General features: G+C 44.2%; 1 protein-coding gene across 2 annotated transcripts; it reads left to right on the top strand.

The window, feature by feature from the left end:
* The first annotated feature begins 25 nt into the window (after window positions 1-25).
* Window positions 26-6,041, top strand: Dkkl1 (dickkopf like acrosomal protein 1). Of its 2 annotated transcripts, none has more exons than XM_026406398.2 (6): window positions 26-284; window positions 410-546; window positions 1,578-1,749; window positions 2,208-2,348; window positions 2,472-2,561; window positions 5,712-6,041. In XM_026406398.2, exons 3-6 carry the CDS (start codon window positions 1,597-1,599, stop codon window positions 6,018-6,020), a joined length of 693 nt encoding a protein of 230 aa, XP_026262183.1. In that variant the 5' UTR covers window positions 26-284; window positions 410-546; window positions 1,578-1,596; the 3' UTR covers window positions 6,021-6,041. The 2 variants fall into 2 exon arrangements, with proteins under 2 accessions (XP_026262183.1, XP_026262182.1); XM_026406397.2 differs by having other exon boundaries at window positions 390-546.
* Window positions 6,042-18,945: the final 12,904 nt, after the last annotated feature.

The raw sequence follows: 18,945 nt of genomic DNA, 5'->3' as shown, positions 1-18,945 counted from the left end.
TGACAGTTTGAGGAAGGATTTTTGCTCCGGGAGAGACGGAGTCTTTCTGGAAGCTGGGAGGAACTCGGGATTCGCATGACTGGGCCCTAGGAGAGGAGGGGGATTGGGAATTTGTGCTCCTGGGTGTGAGGGGGGCGATTGGTTGGGAGCCGAGAAGCCTGTGTCTGAAGAAGGGGGCTGGGGCCGAGACTCCTGGGTCTGAGGGCGGAGGCACCGGGATCTGGACTTGTGGGTGCGATCGCGGAGAGGTCGAGTCCCGGGCTCCCCGGGTTTGTGTCGGAGAGGTAGAAGTGATGTGAACACAAAAGAGTCGTATTGTTATCCCCAACTTTATTTTTGAAGACTAGTGTCATGGGATGGATTTTAATCGATTTCTTACGACAACACAGCATCCTTGTGACCTTACCAGAATTAAGAGTCGTGAGCAAGACCCTCGGAATTTATTGGAGGTCCACAGAGGCACACACTCCCCGATCCCCATGCACTAGTGGACGATGGCAGCTGACCCAGGACCCCGAGAGAGCCTCGGAGGCTAAGGGAAGAGAGGTAAGGTCCCTGACTCCTTAAAGATGAAGGGCTCAGTGTTCTAACTCACAAGACTAGAGGAGGATGGCTCCAGACCTTTGGGTCCTGAGGGAGAAGGGAGTTCGGGTTTAGGGTTCCTTGGAAGGTGGAGTATAGGACTGTGTTTCTGAAGAAAACGGGGCTTTTTAAGTGGAACCGGAGAGGGAAAAAGAGAAGGGACACGTAGAAAGGCTCAGAAGTAGATATAGAACTGAAGAGTGAGGGAACTAGAAGAACCACTCAGACTCTGGAGTTTCCAGAGCACAAGGAACTTGAGAATGAAACAGCGCGGGAGCCAGATCTGAGGCGCTGAGGCGGGGCCCAGGTGCGGGGGCGTGGCTTGACGTTACGGGGCGTGGCCATCTGCGATTGGTGGAGGTCTCGGATGGGCGGGCCGGAATCAGAGAACACAGGCAGGGCCGAGGTGGACCGATAGGGGCGTGGTCCGAGGTAAGAGGCGAGGCCCGGGAATGAGCGCGCGGCTCCAGGCTAAGGGGTGTGGTTAACAAAGAATGTGGGCGTGGCTCTGCCCTCAGGGGCGTGTCCTTGAAGTAAAGACCTGAGCTCTTGGGTGACGTCAGCAGGTGGGGGCGTGGTCAGACAATAGAGGGTGGCTACGGCTCGAGCCTTGGCTCGAGACCAGAACTGTTTGGATTTTAACAGTCCGTGGTCCGGAGTGGTCCGGTGACCGGAGTGGTCCTGGAGTCCGGTGGCCGGCCGGGCTGTGGTCTAGCATAAGGGCGGGGCCCAGAAGAAGGGGCGGGGCGTGGGCAAAGGTGAGGAATGAGAACCGTGTTTGAAGCAGAACCCCAAAGAGCTGGGTCTGGAAGGCGGGGTGACTAGGCTGGATGGAAGGGATGGGGGTAGAAGAAAAGGGGAATAGGGGCTAATCGGCATGGTGTGGGGAGTTGCCTAGACAGGGACCGGGCAAGAGGCAGGAAAGAGGTGTCTTGGGCGGGTGATGAGTAGCCACTGCTGGGATGAGGGTTCTAACTCCTTCCCTTGCTACATAGCCTCCTGTCCCATCCCGCAATGTGGCATCCGCTGATTCTGCTGCTGCTCCGGTCCGCCCTGGCGCCCCTCTCCTCTGCGGCCCCAATCCGCGAAACTGACTCCCAGGAGATATCCTCGGGTTTTCTAGGCCTCCAGAGCCTACTCCAAGGCTTCAGTCGACTTTTCCAGAAAGCAAGTGATGGCAAGGGTTGCTTGGAAGAAGTAGTGAAAGGTTTCAGGAAGACAGTGAGAGACAGATCAGGGCCGGGCATGGGATCAGACGGGGAAAAGACAAAAAGACGGGGCAACAAAAAAATAGAACAAGAGGAAAAGTAACAGTCAAGGAGAATGGAAGATGAGACTGGAAAGAGAAAAAGGAAAGGAGAAAAAGGAAGAGGAAGAGGAGGAGAGGGGACAGGGACAGAGACAAATTGACAGGTGAGGGTCAGGAATGGTAAAGCAATTGAACAGAGAGTACAGACCAGACAAATGAAGCTGGTAAATGAAAGATTGGGTTCTAAGGATCAAAGCACCTAGAGGAAAGGTGATGGGAGGGACTGGGAAAGACCTCTAGGGCATCCTGGTGGGGCTGCAAATGCACTGGAGAGATGTGAGGTCCAACAGCTTACTGGTTACCCCTCTGGCATTAGGATGACCTGCTACGGGGTCTGGACAGCTTCTTCTCTGCACCCATGGACTTCCGGGGCCTTCCCAGGAACTTCCACCAAGAAGAGAACCAGGAACGTCACCTAGGGAATAACACCCTCTCTAGTCACCTCCAGATCGATAAGGTGAGTATGCAGGAAAGTCCCTGGCATCTCCCCATCATCCCTCCCTCTGTAGTACCTGTTGGGCGGGGAGGGCAGAGGAGGAAAGTGGGTTTGCTTTCACTCTCTTAACTCATCCTCTCACAGGTAACTGACAATAAGACAGGAGAGGTGCTCATCTCCGAGAAGGTAGTGGCATCCATTGAACCCGAGGGGAGCCTGGAAGGTGACTGGAAGGTTAGTACATGCCCTGTCCCTAAAGTGTCAAGTCCCCAACATTTTCTATAGTTTAGGAGGAGGGAGGAGGAGTTGATCCACCTCCTCTCTCTTTGTGGAACTACTTCTTTCTAGGCCTCAGCTTTGTAACCTGCCAACTCAGAAAATGAGATTTACTACCTCAGAATACACCCCCAACTATTTACTAAACTCCAGAGGGTTTTGTGAGCTCCAAGTATTTTGAAAGTAAGCCAAATAGGATATTGTGGCACACCCCAGACTAAGGCAGGAGTACAGCAAGTTCAAGATCACTCTAGGCAACTTAGTAAGACCCTGTCTCAAAACAAAAAAAAATTAAAAAGGGCTGAGGGTGTAGCTCCATAGTTAAGGGCCCTGGCTTTAATCCCCAGTACTGAAAAAAAGGAAGGGGGAAGACTGCTGTTGTAGTTCAGTGGTAGAGTGCTTACCTACCATGCATAAGACCCTGAGTTCAATTCCTAGCACTGAAAAAAAAAAAAAAAAAAAAAAAAAGTAAATCAAGAAGTGCTTTTGATTGCAAGAGCTTGGTAAGCTCACCCTTGTAAATGTCAAAATGTGTAAGTGCTCTGAAATCCTCAGAATATTTTTTAAAATCTCAAAGTTCTTTGTCAACCTCTACCTTATAAACTGTAAGATGTGTTTTTTAATCCAGTTGCTTTATGAACTCCAAATACTTGTTGTACTTCACCTTTATAAACCTCTATGTGTTATTCTAATCCCAAAGTGCTTTGCAGTCATCAGAGTATATTTACCTAAAAGTTTTAAGAATCTCAAAGTGCTTGGTGTATCCATGGGGTTCCCACATTCTTATATAGTTGTTTTAAATTTTTCAAACTGTAACAATTATATTCTGCAAAAGAGCCAGTAGAGGGATTTTTTAAAATATATTTTTTAGTTGTAGATGGACTCAATATCTTTATTTTATTTATTGATTTTTATGTGGGGCTGAGGATTGAACCCAGTGCCTCACACTTGCTAGGCAAGTACTCTACCACTGAGCCACAACCCCAGTTCTGGGATTTTTAAATGTCCCCAAACACAAAGAAATGATCAATGTTTTGAGGTGATAGATATACCAATAACAAGAAAAAAGTACAAACCTACAAAAAAAAATTTTGTTCTTGTTGTTTTTTAAAATAGTATAGTCATTGTATTACCTTTTCCATAGGCCAAAGTTTCTCAACCTCAGAGCCATTAGCATTTGGGGCAGGATAGTCCTTTACTGGGGGCGGGTGCTGACCTGGACACTGTAGGATTTTTGTGTGTGTGTGTGTATGTGGTGCTGGGAATTGAACCCAGAACCTTGTGCTTGCAAGGCAAGCACTCTACCAACTGAGCTATATCCCCAGCCTGGCACTATAGGATGTTTGACAGCATCCTGGCCTCCCATTAGAAGAAAGTAGCACTCCCAGCCCCTCCAATTGTGACAACAAATGTTTCCTGATTTGGATTGAGAATATCTGGAGTAGATTCATAACTTGTTAACATTTTGTTGACATCTGGATACTTCACCTCTAAATACATCAACAGAATCTACTAAGAAGAATACATTCTCCCTCAAGACCTAAGTACACACCTCAAATTTAATGTTGTTATCACTCTCTCTCTTTTTTTTTTTTTTTTTTTTTTGTGGTGCTAGGGATTGAACTCAAGGGCACTCGACCACTGAGCCACATCCCTAGCCCTATTTTGTATTTTTTTTAGAGACAGGTCTCACTGAGTTGCTTAGTACCTCGCCATTGCTGAGGCTGGCTTTGAACTCCCAATCCTCCTGCCTCAGCCTCCTGAGCCACTGGGATTACAGGCATGTACCACTGTGCCCAACTCCCAAACTGTTATCTCTTTGCTAGGACTGCCATAGCAAAGTGTACTACAAACTAGGTAGCTTAAACCGCAGAAATTTCTTGTCTCAAAGTTCTGGAGGTTGGGTATTCAAGATCAAGGTGTCAACAGAGATGGCTCCTCCTGAGGGCTGAGTGAAGAAATCTGTTCTATGCTTCAACATGGCTTCGGTGTTTCACTAGAAGTCTTTGGTGTTCCTTGGCTTATATATGCCTTGCCCCCCAATCTCTGTCTTCTCTTTGCCTGGCATCCTCCCATTGTGTCTTTCTATGACCAGATTTCCTCTTTTCAAGGAGTCATCATCCCAAGACCTCATCCTAATTAAATCTGCAATGACCCTTTTCACAAATAAGGTCACATTCTGAGGTACTGAAGGGTAGGATTTCAAAATATGATTTGGGAAGCTGGGCACAGTGGTGTGCGCCTATCATCCCAGCAGCTGGGGAGACTGAGACAGGAGGCTTATAAGTTCAAGGTCAGCCTTAGCAACTTAAAGAGGCTCCCAAGCTACTTAGTGAGACCCTGTCTCAAAATAAAAGATTAAAAAAGGATTGGGGAGGTAGCTCAGTAGCAAATTGCCTCTGGGTTAAATGCCCAGTATCTCCCCCCCGCATCCCCTGCCAAAAAAATGTTTAGATAGATAAAAAGATATATACATATGTATATGTGTGTGAATTTGGTGAGAATAGACACCTCCTACAGGGCTTCTCAGACCTCCGTTTGTTACAGATGCTGACGCTGCACTGCTTAGGCAGGTCCAGATGGGGTGGAACTCACTAGTTTACATGCCTCACAACAGCAGCCCACACACTGAGTAGCAAAGACCAATAAACGAATCAGCCCATATTCCCATTTGCCACTTGACTTAAAGCTGCCCTTGAAATCTGGTTTCATTTTTGATCCAGGATTCAATCAAGGATGACACGTTGCATTTATGGCCATGCTTGTTTAGTAAGCCCAAAAGCTTTTAATCCCAAAGTGCTTTGTCCATTTCAAACTGCCTTCAAAACCTCTGAAAGTGCTTTGTAATCCCAAAAGGCATTATAAACTAGAAAGCACTCTGTTATACATCCCTTTTGAAACCCCTCAAAAATATATTTTCAGTCCCAAAATGTTCTATAAACCTGAGTATTTTTAATCCTCAAGTGTTTGCAAGCCCAAGTGCGCAGTAAACCTCAAAGAAGCTTTTCAAAGTCCAAATCACCCTACCAGCTGCATAGGGGGTGGACAATCCCATGGGGATTGATTGCCCTGGGTGTGCTATTTGGTTTCCTTGTTCTTCCTCCCCAGGTACCCAAGATGGAAGAGAAGGAAGCCCTGGTTCCCCTCCAGAAATTCATGGACAGCTTTCACCCAGAACCGCATCCCCGAGTATCCTTCTGGATCATGAAGCTGCCACGGAGGAGGTCCCACCAGGATGCCCAGGAGGGTCACTGGCTCAGTGAGAAGCGGCATCGCCTGCAGGCCATCCGGGACGGCCTCCGAGAAGGAAGCCATGAGGAAGTCCTGGAAGATGGGACCCAGGGCTCCTCCCACTCTAAGCTGCCTGCCCGCAAAACCCACTTCCTGTACATCCTCAGGCCCCCCCAGCAACTATAAGAGTGGGGACCGGAAACCCACACCAAATGGAAATAAAATTCTTCTTACATCAAGCAGCACTATTTCCTTTGGGGATCTGTCCCCAAGCCCTGGCCAACCAGACCACAATAGTTGCCCCCAGTCTGAGCCTGAGCACCATGTCCAGCTATTCTAGCTCTCACCTAAGTCTCCAGTCTTGGTTTTCTCATTCATATTCTGTCTCCTGGTTGAGCAACTCCATCCCCTGTGGCCCCATTTATCCACTCAGTCCCCTGGCCTGTTACCTCCAGCCTGCTCTGTCCTCCCAGCCCCTAACTCTCACTCCGGTTCTCTCTGTCCACTTAGTCCCTGAATTCATTTCCTCTGGATGCCCTAACAAATGACAACCAACTCAATGACCCAAAGCCACACAAATGTTCTGTTCATAGATCAATAGGTAGGAAATCCAGGATGGCTCAGCTAGCCCTCAGTCTTGAGTTTCAAAATCAAGGCATCAGCTGGCTGGGCCCTTGTAATGGGGCTCCGAGAAGAAGTTGCTTCTCACTCAGGTTTTTGGCAGAATTTAGTTCAAGTCATGAGTGAGCTATGCCATTAATATAGACCAAACATATATTGTCTTTCCACAACGTCAGAATTTATGAAATAATAAGTTAACAGGGGCTGGGGTTGTAGCTCAGTGATAGAGCTCTTGCCTCACATGGTGGAGCACTGGGTTCCATCTTCAGTACACACAAAAAATAAAGGTACTATATCCATCTAAACTAAAAATTTTTTTAAAAAAAGAGTAAATTAACTGGCTACATCAACTTTAATTCACAAAAAATACTCATGGTTCCCTTGGTGTCATGATCAAGGCAATTATGCATTCTTTTATTCAATTCCAAGCTTAATTTCTAATATCTGTAACACTCAGGTCACACATCATACTTCACACAATGGTGTGGGTTACAGAAAGACTAAGGAAGGATTAAGGCAACCATAGGGTTTCAGGATGCTGTGCCCAGAACAGAGACTGTCCCTAGATATGAATAGAAAGAGTCATCTTAGGTGGTCAGACAAGGTTTTTTTAAAATTTATTATCAGTTATACATGATAGCAGAATGCTCTTCGATTCATTGTACATAAATAGAGCAGAATTTTTCACTTCTCTGGTTGTCCCAAAGTAGGGTCACACCATTCGTGCAATCATACATGTACCTAGGTTAATGATGACTGTCTCATTCCACCATCTTTCCTATCCCGATGCCCCCACCCCCCCACTTCCCTTTGCCCCAAACAAAGTTCCTCCATTCATCCCATGCCATCCCCATTATGGATTAGCATCCACTTATCAGATAAAACATTCAGCCTTTTTTTTTTTTTTTTGAGATTGGCTTACGTCACTGAGCATGATATTCTCTAACTCCATCCATTTACCTGCAAATACCATAATTTTATTCTCTTTTATTGCTGGATGATACTCCATTGTGTATATATACCACAGTTTCTTTTTTTAATATTTTTTTAGTTTTAGGTGGAACACTATATTTTTTTAATATTTATTTTTTAGTTCTAGGTGGACACAATATCTTTGTTTTTATGTGGTGCTGAGGATAGAACCCAGTACCTCAAGCATGCTAGGCGAGCACTATACCCTTGAGCCACAATTCCAGCCCCACAGTTTCTTTATCCATTCATCTATTGAAGGGCATCTAGGTTGGTTCCACAGTTTAGCTATTATGAATTGTGCTGTTATGAACATTGATGTGGCTTCATCACTGTAGTATGCTGTTTTTAAGTCCTTTGGATATAGACCAAAGAGTGGGATAGCTGGGTCAAATGGTGATTCCATTCCAAGTTTTCTAAGATTGGCAGCACCAATTTGCAGTCCCACCAGCATTGTATGAGTGTGCCTTTTTCCCCACATCCTCGCCAACACTTATTGTTGTTTGTATTCTTGATAAATGCCATTCTGACTGGAGTAAGATGCAATCTTAGAGTAGTTTTGATTTGCATTTCTCTAATTACTAGAGATATTGAACATTTTTTTCATATATTGAGTTGATCAATTGTATATCTTCTTCTGTGAAGTGTCTGTTTAGCTCCTTAGCCCATTTATTGATTGGGTTGTTTGTTTGTTTGTTTGGTGTTAAGTTTTTTGAGTTCTTATATATATATCCTAGAGATTAGTGATCAATCTGATGTGCATGTGGCAAAAATTTGCTCCCAAAATGTAGGCTCTCGGTTCACCTCATTGTTTCTTTTGCTGAGAAGAAGCTTCTTAGTTTAAATCCATCCCATTTATTGATTCTTGATTTTATTTCTTGTCCTTTAGAGGTCTTGGTAAGGAAGTTGGGGCTTAATCCAACATGATGAAGATTTGGGCCTACTTTTTTTTCTATTAGGCATACGGTCTCTGGTCTAATCCCTAGGTGCTTGATCCACTTTGAGTTGAGTTTTATGCATGGTGAAAGATAGGAGTTTAGGAGCTGGGGTTGTGGCTCAGTGGTAGAGCACTTGCCTGGCATGTGCGAGGCACTGGGTTCGATTCTCAGCATCACATATGAATTAAAAAATTTTTTTTAATTTATTTAAAAAGATAGGGGTTTAGTTTCATTTTGCTACATATGGCTTTCCAGTTTTCCCAGCACCATTTGTTGAAGAGGCTATTTGTTCTCCAATGTGTGTTTTTGGCACCTTTGTCCAAGATGAGATAATTGTGTTTATGTGGGTTTGACTCTGTCTTCTATTCTGTAACACTGGCTTACATGTCTATTTTGGTGCCAATACCATGCCATTTTTGTTTCTAGAGCTTTGTAGTACAGTTTAAGGCCTAGTATTGTGACGCCCCCTCTTTCACTCTTCTTGTTAAGGATTGCTTTGGCTATTTGGGGGTCTCTTTTTTTTCCAAATGAATTTCATGAGGAATGACATACAAGGGTTTTAACCAAACAATTCAATAGAGATGAAAAGGAAAGAATTCAAATGGATGACAGTTACTACAATGTCAGCCTGAAGTGTTAGCTTGAAGTGAGGAGTCATGCATTACTGTCACCAGTAGCATAAACCTCTCATGAGCTGAAACCCAGGGTCAGAGAGCTAGAGGTTCATCCATGTTGCAATTTTCTTGTACAAGATTCAAGACAAGTAAACAGGTGACATGGTCAGGGTGCCACTGTGTCTATTCTTGGGATACACTTTATTTTATGGATCTTTTTTTTAAAAATTTTAACATTTATTTTTCAGTTTTTGGCAGACACAACATCTTTGTTGGTATGTGGTGCTGAGGATCGAACCCGGGCCACATGCATGCCAGGCGAGCGCGCTACCGCTTGAGCCACATCCCCAGCCCTATTTTATGGATCTTAAATGAGATGGTTATGTTTGATTAGGTTGACAAGCTATTGTCTGTTTTTTTTTTTTTTACATGTGCTCATGATTTAATTTGGTAAATTGACACAAGTTATCAAGTATTGTTTGTTTACTTGCATAAATAAGTTGTAGAGTCATGCTACCTTGGCACCTGTGGAGTTACTCAAAGTGGAGTAACTCATGGCACATTACTGCTTTATAAAATGGAGTAACTCTGTGTTAAGCACAGCCTGAAAACTGTTGTTTTTTTCTTTGTTGTTGTTATTGTTAAACCCAAGACTGCTTAACCACTCAGCCACATCCTCAGCCCTTTTTTATATTTTTATTTAGAGGCAAGATCTCACTGAGTTGCTTAGGGCTTCGCTAAGTTGTTGAGGCTGGTCTTGAACTCGTGATCCTCCTGCACTGCTGGGATTACAGCTGTGTGCCACCAAGCTCAGCCTGAAAACTACTGTTTGATAGGCCATGGAATAACTCTCCACACTTGGGTTTCTGGGACTGAGACCTGCGTGTGTCTTCACTGGTAGCTGGGTGTCACCTAACTGAGAAGAAGCCTTTCTCCAGTTCTGTCAGGTTTACCAACATCTCAGACCTGGCAATCCAATCTCATACTTGAAATCCCTCTCCCTTCCCCTCCTACCCTGTCTCTAGTATGCCTTCTCTTCCTCTTCCAGCAAGAGACAGTTCTCTGTTTTCAGGGCTCTTGGAATTGGACCTGGACAGCATATTCCCAGGCTTTCAGGACTTAGAGGGCAGTCACCTTTGGAGGACCATTATTCTGCCTACCTCAGGTACTGACTGTGTTATCGTTCATCTCTTTCCTTTCATTCCCTGACTTTCATTTTACATACCAATTCCATCTGTGGCTTCTTGTTTCTCTCTGTATCCCTGTCTGTTTGGATATGATTTGTCCCCCAAGAGTTCACATTGGTTCCCATTGCGGCTGCATAAAGTGTCACCAGCTGGCTGGGCTGGCAAGTAAAAAACCATACAAACACAGAAATACCTTTTTTTAGGGTCAGGATGGCCATGAGACCTCTGCTCCCATGCTGGAGGGCAAGGGGAGCTAGGGAGGCAAGAGGCAAGAGAGCAAGCACAAACTGAAACTCCCTTCTTTATGGGAAAAAGCCATTTGGTAGAAAGTTCCTCCCAAATAAGGCGAGGGATTGGGTTTTGACAGGTGAAGTCTTGCTGGGTGATGTCTTGTGGTCAGCAGATTGGCTGACATCTTAGAAAGCCACACCCATCTCAAGTGCTGTGTGGGATCACAGGCAGAGCAAGAAAAAAAGCACACATATGTCACACAGCCCAATCAGGCAGTAATGTCAGGCCAGTCCACTCATACACTCAAATGTGCATAGCTCACACACACAGCCCACGGATGGCTCGAGACAATAAAGAGGTGGTGGGCCTTTGAGAGACGGGACCTAATGGAAGATGATCAGGTCGTTTGGGCCACTGCCCTTGAAAGAGATTTAGTAGTTCACATGGACCCTCTTAGTTCTGCAAGACTGGGCTGTTGTTGAAAGAGTGAGGCTGGCCTCTGTCTACTCCCTGGCTTCCAGTCTCACCATGTGATGTTGCCCTCTTTAAACACATTCTGACCATGATGTGCTGCAGTGAAAGGGGCCCTTACCAGAACCATAGCCATGTAATTTGGACTTTTAGCCTCCAAAACTATGAGTTAAACAAAATTTTCTTTATTAAATACCCATACTTGGGTATATCTTTATTAAATACCCATGGGTATTTTGTTGGAGCCATGAAAAATAATACCTAACTCAGACTCCATCTCTGCTATGCCTGATGCCTCAGTCAAACCTGAAAGTCATGGGACCCTATCTCTGGAGGCCTGCCCACTTTGTCCTTCCCCAGAATATCTGCTCTACCCTGTGAGACTCCCCCACCATGGCCTACCATCCAGAAGGCAGATCTGGGTCTCCCAGTACCGAGTCCCACAGAGGACCCAGACACAGCTTTCTCTACTGAAACCCAGTTTCAGGGTTGGATCACCCCACAGACAGATGGGCATACTCAGGAACCCAGGAATGCACATGTATAAATAAAAGTGACCTTTTTTTGAAATTATATATTTAGTAATTCAAAAAAACATATCAATATGGTCCTCATGGGGAACATCAGAACTTGATGAAACGTTCACTTTCCCCATTCACCTCTGTGCCATTAACAAATATATATTCTGTTGATGTGTGTCTTTGACAAGTGTATTTGTTTGCTAGGGCTGCCAGAGCAAACCCATGGACTAGGTGTCCTAAAAAATTATAATCTGTTGGGGACCTAGAAGACCAAGATCAAGGACATTTGGTTGCTTCTGAGGTATCTCTACTTGGCTGTATTCTCACTCTCTCTTCTTGTGGTCTCTTTTATGTGTATATACATACCTGTGCCAAATTTTTTCCTCTTAGAGGGACACCAGTTAAATTGTATTAGGGTCTACCCTAGGAAACTCATTTTATTTTAATTATTTCTTTAAAAACCTTATTTCTAGGGGCTGGGGATGTGGCTCAAGCGGTAGCGCGCTCACCTGGCATGCGTGCGGCCCGGGTTCGATTCTCAGCACCACATACAAACAAAGATGTTGTGTCCGCCGATAACTAAAAAATAAATATTTTAAAAATTCTCTCTCTCTCTTTCTCTCTCTCCCTCTCTCACTCTCTCTTAAAAAAATAAAAATTAAAAATTAAAAAATAAAAACCTTATTTCTAAATACAGTTACATCTGAGGCTAGGGCTTTAAACATATGAATTTTAGGGGGTGGGCACTATAAAATTTGTAAAAATAAATACTCTTGCATATTGTGTTTATGCCTTATTATGTGTGTATATTTAATCTACATTAGTGGTATTACATATCTCATTTGATGGGGCTTTTTTTTTCTCCCAGCACCATCTTCAAGATTCATCCTCAGGGCTGGGGATGTGGCTCAGTGGCAAAGAGTTTGCCTACCAAGCATGAGACTCTGGATTTGATCTCTAGCATTATTTTTTAAAATTTTCTAGCATTATTTTAAAAAATTATTTATGGAGCACTGACATGACATCCATCCAATCCATGGCTGCATGAGACCCTGGGGCTAATCTTTGCCACATTTGACTTCTCCACCCTCTCAACGACAACGCTTTATTGGGTTATAGGATATGCCAAAGAAGAAGAAGCCAAAGTGGGTGTGTGTGAGACTGGGAGAAGAGGACGCCCAACTCCCTATCCCTTTTGTAACTAACCCACTCCTGATAGAAGCCTTATTGCATGGTGGGGGCGGGCACGACCTAATGACCTCCTAAAGTTTCCACTCAACACTGTTCATTGGGGATTAAGCTTCCAGCACATGATTTTGGGGGTACGTGTTCAAAACATAGCAACTGCCCTACATTTTCTTTTATTAACTTTAGGGTTTTACCCTTTGCATTTAGGACTTCATTAGCAACTAGTATCCACCTTACATTATTATGTTCTCTTGTGCAGGGGTACAGGAATAGGGCAACCTCAGTCCTTTTAGTGCTCAGGATCCTTTTTTTTTTTTTTTTTTTAGTTTTTGGCGGACACAACAACTTTGTTTGTATGTGGTGCTGAGGATCGAACCCGGGCTGCACGCATGCCAGGCGAGCGTGCTACCGCTTGAGCCACATCCCCAGCCCCTGCTCAGGATCCTTAAAGGCCTAACTTAGACCAACTAGAGGAAGAAAGCAGTAAAGGATAAAGAACAGAAATACTCATCTCTCTTGGACTTTAAATCCTCCAAGAAAACCCCACAGGATGGCCCAGTCACATCAAAGACTGATCTCAGCATCTTCCTCCCAGTGGCTTCAAGTGAGAGCCCCAATATCTACTTGGTTATCCAGGGCTGGTGTTTCCTCGTGTCATTCTATTTTTTTTTTTTTGGGGGGGGGTGTTGTTGTTGTTGTTTTTTAAAGAAGGTGTTCATAACAGAATTTTTTAAACTTTTATTATTTTTGATTTTTATTTTTTAGTTGTAGTTGGACACAATACCTTTATTTTATTTATTTATATGTGGTGCTGTGGATTGAACCCAGGGCCTCACACATGCTAGGCAAACCTCTACCACTGAGCCACCACCCCAACCCTGACTTTTATTATTTTTATTATTATTTTAGTATTGGGGATTGAATCCAGGGGTGCTTTACCACTGAGCTACATCCCCAGCCCTTTTTTATTATTTTTTGTAGTTGTAGATGAACAGCATATCTTTATTTTATTTGTTTCATTTTTATGTGGTGTTAAGGATCAAACCCAGTGCTTCACACATGCCAGGCAAGTGCTCTACCACTGAGCCACAACCCTAGCCAACATTCATTTACTCAACAAATATTTATTGAACTCCCAACACTGTTTCAGGCACTGAATATTAAGCTGTGAACACAGCAACATCCAGCTTCAGTGGATTCAGTAGAGGAGATAGACCATAATACATACTGAGTGAGGATGAATGCTGTATATGATAACACAGTGTGAGGCAAAAAGGAAATTCAAGGGCGAGGTCTTTACAGAAAGAATGGTCAAAGAAGGACACTCTGACATATGAGCAGAGACTGAAACGAAGGAATGAGATGAATTCTATCTCGGGAAATTCTGGAGGAAAAGATTTTCAGGCTGAAGAAACAGTAAACACGGGCTGGGGATGTGGCTCAAGCGGTAGCGCGCTCGTCTGGCATGCGTGCGGCCCGGGTTCTATCCTCAGCACCCACATACTAACAAAGATGTTGTGTCCGCCGAAAACTAAAAAATAAATATTAAAATTCTCTCTCTCTCCCTCCCTCCCTCCCTCTCTCTTTAAAAAAAAAATAAAATTAATTCACTTTAAAAAAAAAAAAAGAAAGAAAGAAACAGTAAACACAAAGGCCCTGAGGTCAGAAATGATTTGGCTTGAGCAAAAGTAAGGAGGCCAGGGCCGACAGAGCACAGTTATCGGTGGAAAAAAGATCATAAAAAAATCATGTGGAGCTTTTGGATGATATTGAGTGTTTATGTTGTTCTACTTGCAGGGGCAAATAACCTAAGTGTAATAATTAATGAAGTAATACGAACTTCTTTACTCATCAAAAATATCATCCAGGGATGGGGCTGTAGCTCTGTGGTAGAGTTCCTGCCTTACACATGTGAGGTACTGAGTTCAGTCCTCAGCACCACATAAAAATAAATAAATAAAGATATTGTGTCAATCTACAACTAAAAAAGTATCACCCAATTATTAAGTATAAACCATAAACAAAAATATTATACAAGTCAGGTACATGACACATGCCCATATCCCAACTACTCAGGAGACCAAGGCAGGAAGTTTGCTAGTTCAACGTCAACCTAAGCAACTTAAGAGATATCCTATATGGAAATTAAAAAAAAAAAAAAATATATATATATATATATATATATATATATATATGTGTGTGTGTGTGTGTGTGTGTGTGTGTGTATATATATATATATATATATATATATATATATATATATATATAAAGGGTTGAAGAGGTAGCTTAGTGATGAAATGTTTCTGGGTATAATACCCAATACCGAAAAAGAAATAGAAAGAAGAAAAAAGAAAGAAAAGAGAAAAAATAGCCATTTTCATGGGAGACATGATTACATATATATGGAAAATCCAAAATAATTTACAAATAAATTATTAGAATTAGTAAATTTATCAAGATTGTTGAATATGGCCTCAACATACCAAAAAATCAATTATATCCCTAAACTTCAGGAATAAAAATAACTTATCAAAAAATTTTAAAAGGAACAATAGCATACAAGATAAAATGCCTAGGATTAAATTAACAAAAAATGTGCTTAGTCTAAAAAGAAAACTATGAGACATTCCCGAGATAAATTTTAAAGGTCTAAATAAATAATTCATAGCAACAGTATTATAATGGCCAAAAAAATCAAAATAACCTAACATCCATCATGAGTAAAATGGTTAAGTAGTGGCATAGTCATACCTTGGAATATTATACAACAATGGAAAGAATGATCTACCATGCTACATAATGAATTCACAATGTTGAGCAAAAGAAGCCATAATAAAAGGTAGTTACCTTTGGGGCTGGGGATATAGCTCAGTTGGTAGAGTGCTTGTCTTCATGCACAAGTCCCTGGGTTGATCCCCAACACAAAAAAAGAAAAAAAAGTGGTTACCTTTGGAGAGTAATGATTAATTAAAAGAAGGTGTGAGGAAAGCTTCTGGGCTATGGACAATACTGTGTGTGTGTGTGTGTGTGTGTGTGTGTGTGTGTGTATTCACATGTGTGTGTTTACATGCACAGGTAGTATTTCATTAATACACTATTCTATAAAAATCCCATTGAGCCATAACTTAAGATTTATCACTTTATGTATGTTACAACTATTCTAAAAACATTTTTTTCCAGATTTTACAAAATAAGCCTGATCTCAAAAGAGAAAGAAAAGGAGAAGAAAAACTGAAGGAATAAACAGAATGAATGATAGAATAATAATAAAGGGGCTCAGTGCTAGAATGCTTGCATTGCGTGTGTGAGGCACTGGGTTCGATTCTCAGCACTGCATATAAATAAGTGAATAAAATAAAGGTCCATCAATAACTAAAAAAAGAAGAAGAAGAGAAAGCTAAGGGGTTCCATATACTTGCAGTATATATTGAGAAATCACATGACATGTATTCTTATTGAACTCATGCAAGACCTCATGAGGTGGATATTTGTCCCAGTTTAGAGAAACTGGGGTTCAGAAAGGTAATGTCACCCATCAAGGTCACACAGCAATGGCACTAGGTTTGCCTGATTCATCATCTCACCTTTTTAACCACTGGACACACCACCTGCCCAAACAGGTTCCTTTTCCAGGTTTTATAACAAAGCACCATCTGATATTCAAAATAATAACTACAAATTAACAAGAAGTTCTATAAGCCTTTGATTACCACCTTAACAAGTCATCAAGATTTCCATTTCTGGTAAGAAAACTCAGAAAGGGTAAACTATTATGTCAAGGTCACAGCTAGTAAGAGATGGAGCCAAAATTCAAACCCAAGAATATCTGACTTCAGGCCTACTGCCTTATCATCACTTTCACTGCCCAGTAGTTAAGAGGCCTGAATTTCACTCATTCATTCATTCCAACAAAACTTTTTAAGCGCCTACAATAGGCCAGGCCTGTTATAGTTCCCAGTCTCCTCATGCACAGAACAGAACTAGGGGAGTAGGATCTGGGATGGTAGATACCCAAATAGATGAAACATGTCAGGAGGACGGCTACCACAGAGTAAGTGGACAGTGCATCAGGAAAAGGGCTTTCTGAAGAAGTGACAGCTGGTCTGATGGTTGGATTAACAAGAGGATTCTTTCTCAGAGTCTAACCTAGCAAGGGGGCAGAGTGGATGGGACTGTGTGTGTGTGTGTTTGTGTGTTTGTGCACGCGCAGTGGTGGAGATAGAACCCAGGGCTTCATGCAGTCCACCACTGAACCACGTACCCAGTCCTTCGATGGGACATTTGTCTACCCATAAAATCTAAGGTTTTTTTTTTTTGGTTCCCCCCCCCCCAAAAAAAAAAGGAATAAATGGTTTAAGAAAGAAGCCTACAGGGACCTATTAATACAGTGTGACTGGAGTCATAAAAGGGCCCAGGAATGGACTGGGTTAAGGTGAGGCTAGACATCATTGTGACGGTGCAGGGCGACCAGGCACGGAATACAGGGCAAAAAGAGCCCGGCTTGTTGGGGGATGGACACAGAATCCCTCAGTCCAACTCTCCGCTACTCGGCCCTATTTCACCAATGCTCAAGGCAGAAAGGGACACAGCAGAGCAAGCCACACAACCACCTACCCTTCGCCCCACCCGCCACAGACCCCGCAGGAGTCGCGCGCCGCGCAAGTACCACAGGCCCTGGACACCCTTACGCATGCGCACCCACAGCTTTACAGGTAACTGACTAGAGCGAGCCGGCGCCGGCCCGCGGTGTGCGCCTGCGTCGGGAGGAGTCCGGACGGGGCGGGGCTTAGACGCCGCCCTTCTCGGAACCGCCCCGCCTCTTTGAGTTTCTGGCGGGAAAGCTGCACGCGCACTTCTCCCCCACCACGCGCAACTGCCGTTCGTGGTTCGTGGCCTCCAGCCGTGTTCCGAGACTGGGACACGACTCCAGGTACGCCCTGCGTGCAGCAAGGTTATCCAGAGTAACCCTTTCGTAGTCCGCCTGAAATCCTGGCAAGGCTCCCCCAAACATAGGACAGGTTCCCCAATACCAGCACCTTCCGAATTCTGTTAAAAGGCCTCTTGTGAAAGCCTGACCAAACCTCCTCAAGTGCTAAAAGGAACCTCGTAGGAAATATTGCTGGTGACCCCTGAAATCCTGTCAGAATCTTCTAGAAATTCTGGCAGACTTGTGAAATCCTGCAAATTCCCTCCCAAGACCCAGAAATCCAGTCAGAAATGCAGGGACTTCCCAGAAATCCAGAGCCCCCCCAAAAAAAAATCCAATCAGAGACCCCATGAAGTCCAGCCAAGACTTTCCTCTCCAGAATGCCTCCCGGGACCTCCTGCTGCCCTCCACCCAGGTCCCAGGCTTCCAGTGTATGGAGGACATGGCCTCCCTGCTCCCTCGGGAGCTTGTCCCCGGGCCCTGTGGAGCTCCAGGGCCTGTTGGTACACTTGCAGGGACATGGCCCTGGCCCCTTCTGCCCCCTCCAGGATTCCTGGAGAGGTCTCTCTGTAAAGACCCCTCATTTTCTAGAACCTTCTAAAAGCTTCGGAGAAGTGTGCAGTGCCGGATCGTGTCTGGAGCAGGGAGAGCAGGGTCTTGGGAGCACTTGGTGAGGAGAGAAGAGCCAAGCAGCTCAGGGGTGGACACAGCACCCTCCTCCCATCTTTGGCCTTGGCCCAGGGTGTCCCCTTCAGCCCCAGGGGCTCGTGGTGTGGTTTAACTGCTAATGATGTCCCTTTTTCTCCTGAAAGTGTCCTGGAGTTCAGACTAATGGGTAGGTCAACTGGTTATAATAGAGGAGGGACAGCACTTTCAGGCACAGGGGAAAGAGTCCCTAGCTCTCAGGGACCTCTAAAGGCTCCTCAGGGGCCTGTGAGGCAGGATTGGACTTGAACAAGGAGAAGGGTGGGGTGGGTCTGGGCCCAGGGGACCAGGGGTCATACTGAGCTGGAACCTGGAGAGCAGCAGGTTCAGAGGACAATGCTGAGTTCCCATGGCCCATGGAGGGCAAGGGACCTGAGGTGGGCTAGTGAAAGAAATAGTGACAAAAAATAGGCAAGGAGCTTCAGACACCTCTGTGTGTTTTTCCAGCCTGAAAGGCTGGGGCTTAATCTGGAGGCACTAGGGATCCATCAAAGGCTAGGAGCAGGAGAGAGACAGGGTCAAACTGTTTTGAAAGGACAGTGGTCCAAATACAGGATAAAATTGCAAGAATGTCAGCTGCTGGGGCCATCTGGGAGCCAGACGCAGCACCTCATTCAGCCAGAGGAGCAGAGACAGGAAGGCAAGAAGGGTGTCCCAGGCAAAGACCAGAGATGGGAACAGCCAGTCCAGTTTGAGGAGTAGTATATGGTTCAGAGTTGCTAGAAAATCAAGTGATTTG

This window comes from Urocitellus parryii, chromosome 15 (genome assembly GCF_045843805.1).
Source record: "Urocitellus parryii isolate mUroPar1 chromosome 15, mUroPar1.hap1, whole genome shotgun sequence".
NCBI lineage: Eukaryota > Metazoa > Chordata > Mammalia > Rodentia > Sciuridae > Urocitellus > Urocitellus parryii.
The sequence above is the reverse complement of the archived record's forward strand: the minus strand, read 5'-3'. Positions and strand labels throughout refer to the sequence as shown.

Coding starts and splice junctions, on each gene's coding strand:
- Dkkl1 (XM_026406398.2), top strand. CDS start 1,597: ATGTGGCATCCGCTGATTCTGCTGCTGCTCCGGTCCGCCCTGGCGCCC. Junction 1,750..2,207: donor TCAGTCGACTTTTCCAGAAA/GCAAGTGATGGC, acceptor CTCTGGCATTAG/GATGACCTGCTACGGGGTCT. Junction 2,562..5,711: donor GCCTGGAAGGTGACTGGAAG/GTTAGTACATGC, acceptor CTTCCTCCCCAG/GTACCCAAGATGGAAGAGAA.